Source organism: Liolophura sinensis, chromosome 6, assembly GCF_032854445.1.
Source record: "Liolophura sinensis isolate JHLJ2023 chromosome 6, CUHK_Ljap_v2, whole genome shotgun sequence".
Taxonomy (NCBI): Eukaryota; Metazoa; Mollusca; class Polyplacophora; order Chitonida; family Chitonidae; genus Liolophura; species Liolophura sinensis.
In genome coordinates, this window is record NC_088300.1 from 806155 (window position 1) to 812590 (window position 6436).

Here is a 6436-nt window from a genome sequence, read left to right on the forward strand (position 1 = left end):
CAGGCAAGAAACCGGTATTCACTGAATGACTTGTTAATGAAATATTTTGAAAATCAAAAATTGATTTTTTTTTTTATGTACATTGTATTTCATATATTTGTGATTTGTTTGACAGGTACGTCAGATGGCAGCTGTCACCCTCAGCGGGCTGTTACACTGTGACTATCTCACCATGGACAAAGACATTTTGGTAAGTTGCTGTCATGGTCATCATATTTATCACATGATTTGTATGTTCTTGGAGTTTTAATTCAATAAGTCCCTTTGTTTCCAGTCAGTATTCTTCTTTTTATCATTTCTCTTTAATAGGCATCATATTTCGGGACAAGTTCTCTTATCTTCATCAGTGTCTGTTTATGTCCTCTTTTATTGCACAACTGGATGTAACCGGTCCAAGACATGATATTGGTACTTGTTGCAACAGTCTGACTGGAAATTATCTTGGTGATAAGTACAAAAGATTGACTGCAGCATTAAAACAAATAAACAGAATCAGAAATCAAGTCTTATGCATTAGTCATAATACATTTAAAGGGAAAAAACTCTTCCTGGAATGTTGTTTTTGATGTCCATGCATAACATACCGATGAGCAAATTGAATTATCTTAATAACTGTGGATGATAGCATGAGCTTTATAGCTTTAAAACTTATGTACAAAAGCCCTCTGATATGACAAACAGCACATTTCTAAGAAGTGTCCTTACTGCTATGCTAATATACAGGGCTTCGCAGTGATTGTACTACACGCACAATTCTGTTGTAACAACAACGACATGTTGAACTTATTTTGATCCAAATGAGCTGATAATGCAAATTATAGCTGCCTTTAACATGACCACATAATTTTACATAAGTATACTGTTTTGTGAGGCTCAGTGTTTCTTCATGACACTTTAAGATTGGTGATTCTAGGACAGGAAAAACTTAGAGATAATTTATGCGTCACCCGCACTCTTCTTGTCAAAATGTGTCACATGTTAAAAACTATAACAGTATCATGATAAACAACACACGGACATTCATCACATTAAATTCTTCACAAACAAAAATAAACTTCATGACTAAGTTCCGTGCACAGGACAGTAAATGTCAAGAGAAGATCAGTCTTGTGTATATTGGTTACATGCACACCTGAGATATCAGGTTACATGATCCATTATTAACAGAGATCATGGTCATTTTGGTCCTTATAATTTCTCCACAGCATCACTTTGAGAAGTTGAGCAGCACGAAGTTGAAGAAGAGACAAAGACAGGCACCCCAGGTGATTGCGCCCACTGAGGCGCTGATCAAGCGGCATGCTGGGGTGCTGGGGCTAAGTGCCTGTGTACAAGCTTACCCGTATGATGTCCCAGAGTTCATCCCACAGATCCTGATGGATCTGAGTAACCATGTGAATGACCCTCAGCCCATACAGGTAAGTCTGTGTTGTGTTGGCTGAGATCTACACACCGAGTACTGCTGATTTCTCACCAGATAGTATGGCTAATGTCTATACAGGTGGTGCAGCTGATTTCTATACAGGTGGTATGGCTGATGTCTATACAAGTGGTCTTGCTGATATGTATATAGGTGGTATGGCTGATGTCTGTACAGGTGGTCTTGCTGATTTCTATACAGGCAGTGCAGCTGATTTCTCCACAGGCAGTGCAGCTGATTTCTCCACCGGCAGTGCAGCTGTTTTCTCCACAGGCGGTGCAGCTGTTTTCTCCACAGGCAGTGCAGATGTTTTCTCCACAGGCAGAGTAGCTGATTTCTGTACAGGTAGTATAGCTGATTTCTGAACAGGTAGTATGGCTGATTTCTGTACAGGTAGTATGGCTGATATCTGTACAGGTAGTATGGCTGATTTCTGTACAGGTAGTATAGCTGATATCTGTACAGGCAGTATGGCTGATATCTGTACAGGTAGTATAGCTGATATCTGTACAGGTAGTATGGCTGATTTCTGTACAGGTAGTATAGCTGATATCTGTACAGGTAGTATGGCTGATTTCTGTACAGGTAGTATAGCTGATATCTGTACAGGTAGTATGGCTGATTTCTGTACAGGTAGTATAGCTGATATCTGTACAGGTAGTATGGCTGATTTCTGTACAGGCAGTATGGCTGATATCTGTACAGGTAGTATAGCTGATATCTGTACAGGTAGTTTGGCTGATTTCTGTACAGGTAGTATAGCTGATTTCTATTTAGCTACATGTTCATACACAATATAGTCACATGTAGGCTGCTGGAAATACTGGCTAATTTCTTTAGAACTTCCTCCCTGGCCGTATGTGGGAAGGTCTGGCAGCAACCTGCAGACAGTTGTGGCTTTCCCCCACCATATTGCTGGTCGCCGTCGTATGAGTGAAATATTCTTGAGTACGGCGTAAAACACCAGTCAAATATATAAATAAATAAATTTCTGTAGGACTGATGAGGCAGTTTGAATTGAGCTGGGTACTGATTATACATGTATATATGCATGTGGCTTTGTATGGAAGTCTATCCTCAGGTGACATATCCCAGCTACAATATTTCTACTGTTGCAGTTAACGGTGAAGAAAACGCTGTCCAATTTCCGGCGGACTCATCATGATAACTGGCATGATCACAAACAGAAGTTCACAGATGATCAGTTGGTCATCTTGACTGACCTCCTGGTTTCTCCTAACTACTATGCATAAACTGAACAGTTGAGTGCCAGGTGAGTGCTGCTGACCAGTCATGGAGGCCTGATTCATTAACAAGGTTTTTACATCAGAGAAAGCTTGCAAATTGAAAATGTAGTTGATAATAATTGAATTGTAAATCCATACCATATTTTACACAGTGTTGTAACTTGGAATTAAGTTTTTGCAAAGAAGTAATTTGTGGCTTGGTGGCATTTCTTAGAATGTGTTAAACTGTGCGGCATCATTGACTTGACCATATGTCAAGTGATGAAGAAAAAAAGAGTGATAAATTTTTTTTATCCTTTTAAGTTTTTGTGTGGAAATATTAATTGTACGCTAATAATTCTCATAGAGGAGAAAGGGCACACTCATGCTAAATAGATGCAAGATATATTTCAGAGTTTCATATCTTCTCATGTAAACAGTAAAGGTTGTGCCATTTTAATTTTTTTTTTTTTTTTTTTTTTTTTTTTCAGAATGAAATTAGGAGATGAAATTAGGCAGTTGAGATTTATGTCTCCAGTGATTAAGTCAGTAGTAAGAGAGACAAAGCCTTCTCACTAGTGGGATCTGCCATAACTGATGACAATACTGCCATATACCGTTACTCTACAATGTATCTCCCAAAAGAGGACATATTTTCGGTGTAATTTAATCAACATATACATGTATATAAACAGTTTGTGAGATGATTCGTTTTTTTGAGTGAACCTGTATTTTACCCAGATATTTCCAGCATTGGATGGACTGTTCTTTATTATTTAATGAGAGTACTGAATTGTGTACTGAGAGTACTTGTGTCCTGGGAGTACTCCATTGTGTACTGCCATGTGTAATAGTTGGCAGAGAATCCAGATATGGTATTGAAGATCTGCTGTTGCAACTCCTCAGTCAAAGTTTCTCTCCAACATATTGGATACCAGTTATATTGGTGTCAGTCCTTATATTGGTCCATACATTGTGTTGGGTGTCACATTGTTATTCAGTTCCTGCTACACCCACAATACATTGTGAGACTTGTTTGCAACCTTACCGTTGACATGTGTAAATAGGATGGCTTAGGGGGTGATTATTTTGCTGTTTACATTATTTTACGACTTTGGTGAGTATACAATACAGTGTCTGTGTAATTAGAAGCTTGTAATGGTTGTGTTAGGCTGTAACATGGATATGCTGTGTCTGTAACACACAAGGATATACTGTGTTAGAGTGGTATTCTGGTGTGTTACACATCCTCGTGGTACTATAGCGGCTTGGTGTATTATAACACACTGGGCTGATCACAGCATTTGTATCACATTATAATTGTCCAGTGTGCATTGTCAGCAACCTCTGCCTCATTGTTAAGTATGTCATCGAACTTCGGGATAATTTATTTAGTAATAAATATATATATATATATAGCCCAGCTGGGTTTAATGGATGATGCACTCATTTGTGCAGTAATTGCCTTTGTAATACATACATGTACATCGATCACTATAGTTTTATTATTACAGGTTTTAAGTACTTGCGACTGCTTGTATATTATAAATAATACAGAAGTCTATATGCAATACTGGAGGCTATTATTATGTACGAGATGTTTTGTATCTGTGTGTAGCAGTACATTGCCCGTTATGGTGCCCTGACCTGGGTTACTGGCGAAGTCTGTGTCAGCTGTCAGAATGGAGCTGGTGGGCTCATTGCCAGGCCCTGACCTGGGTTACTGGTGAAGTCTGTGTCAGCTGTCAGAATGGAGCTGGTGGGCTCATTGCCAGGCCCTGACCTGGGTTACTGGCGAAGTCTGTGTCAGCTGTCAGAATGGAGCTGGTGGGCTCATTGCCAGGCCCTGACCTGGGTTACTGGCGAAGTCTGTGTCAGCTGTCAGAATGGAGCTGGTGGGCTCATTGCCAGGCCCTGACCTGGGTTACTGGTGAAGTCTGTGTCAGCTGTCAGAATGGAGCTGGTGGGCTCATTGCCAGGCCCTGACCTGGGTTACTGGTGAAGTCTGTGTCAGCTGTCAGAAAGGTGCTGGTGGGTTCATTTCCAGGCCCTGTTATGGTGCCCTGACCTGGATTACTGGTGAAGTCTTTGTCAGCTGTCAGAATGGTGCTGGTGGGTTCATTGCCAGGCCCTGTTATGGTGCCCTGACCTGGGTTACTGGTGAAGTCTGTGTCACAGAATGTTGCTGTTGGGTTGGCCTCAGGTAACAGAAATGCCAGGGAATTGATTGAGAGCATATTGTGGCCTGACACAGGTAGTAATTGTTGGTGAAAGTGAAGTGTTCATTTCTGATCACAAAATGTATCCAAAACTAAAATGCCTCCATAGAAATAGAACTCCATCAAAACAATTTCTTGATTTTTGTGTAAATATAAACAAGGGTGATGTAAGCTTCACAATCAAAGTAGATCAGTGGATCAAAATAATGGCTGACAAAAGTGAATGTGATTGATCGCAGCTACGAAATGTTAAATCTTGTTAGATTTAGTAGTTCTTGTTTGATTACATCGTTATGGGTGATTTTGCTTTTATTGGTATTTCTACCTTTTTTGTTTATTTGGACTTGAGGATATTTGCAGTTTTGTCTGTAAAAAAATTTTTTTTTTAACATGTTGGAATGGAGTTTGATTCTACACATTCAGCATGTTCTGAAAGCCAGTGAAGAGTGTTAGACTTGTGGCCATTTTTTTTATACGGTTTTTGGTAACCATTTTATGTTAAAAGCACATAGTCTGCAGCAGTTTTAATTGTATACCATTCTTTGGCTTTTTATTGCTTTCTAAATGTTTTGAAATCTTGAAGTCTTTTATTGACAGTTGATTGCCATTGCTTAAAAAAAAAATATTCAAGTTGTATTTTATAAGCATTTATTTCTGAATGGTGTCAACTTTGTGATGATAGGTAGACACTGTGATCAAGCTACCTGTTAACCCCTCCCTGCCCAACCCCAAATACCTAGTACAGGTACCTTTGTCCCCTGTATTAATCTCTTTTCCTACACCACAGCTTAAATGGTGGGCTTTTGACCAGTTGTTCCAAGGTACCAATATGTTTTGTATGAATGTACAGATAGTAATTAAGTTGTTTGCATAGTAATTGAATGTTGGTGTTCTGACTGGATTGTCTATGGTAGCTCATTTGTCTACATTCAGTGTGGGAACATTCCACTGGTAGCATGTAAGACATAATCAACCTGCTTTTCCCCATCCAGTATTTCTCCCAACTGCTGTCCTGTATTACACTACTACAGGTGCACTACTTGAATGTATTATTTCAAGGGGGTTTGTGGGAAGGTGAGATAATCATTGAATCCTCCCACAAGTGAAGGTTACACTGACATGTTCAGTTTGGGTGTTAACAGTGGTTGTGTTTGGATGAGTGCCAAAATAAACAAAGATTATATACTTCCCATGTAACATTTACTAAAAATTACCCATTTTTATCATGTATCCAAACAAATTAAACAGATGTGTATATTTATTGGAATTAGGATGCTTGTTTGTTACTGGTATAGATATGTAAATGTAGTTGGTGTCTTTGGGAAACAAAAAACATAACAAATGTACTGGCTAAGTTGGTTTTCTCACGTCACGAGATTTGTAATGGAGTAATTAGCCTCCATGTCAGTCAGGAATAATGGTACTTTGCCAGATAATCACACTCAGCTTTAATTTTTTTGAATTGAATGTTTCTTCACCGTACATAAATAAATGTATAATGACATACCTCGTAAATGGCGGGAATAAAGTCGGAGGGACTTGTTTTATCCCTGACTCATTATTATCAAATA

The 6436-nt window shown here is 38.9% G+C and overlaps 1 protein-coding gene across 1 annotated transcript in view; it reads left to right on the top strand.

The window, feature by feature from the left end:
• The window catches only part of LOC135468506 (proteasome activator complex subunit 4-like), a 44651-nt gene extending 41376 nt beyond the window's left edge, over positions 1–3275 (top strand). Inside the window, exons 44-47 of the mRNA XM_064746793.1 lie at positions 116–190; positions 1206–1418; positions 2539–2693; positions 3138–3275. Of these exons, the coding sequence (XP_064602863.1) occupies positions 116–190; positions 1206–1418; positions 2539–2673 (423 nt within the window). The 3' untranslated portion in view covers positions 2674–2693; positions 3138–3275. The remainder of the gene's footprint in view (positions 1–115; positions 191–1205; positions 1419–2538; positions 2694–3137) is intronic.
• The last annotated feature ends 3161 nt before the right edge of the window (positions 3276–6436 follow it).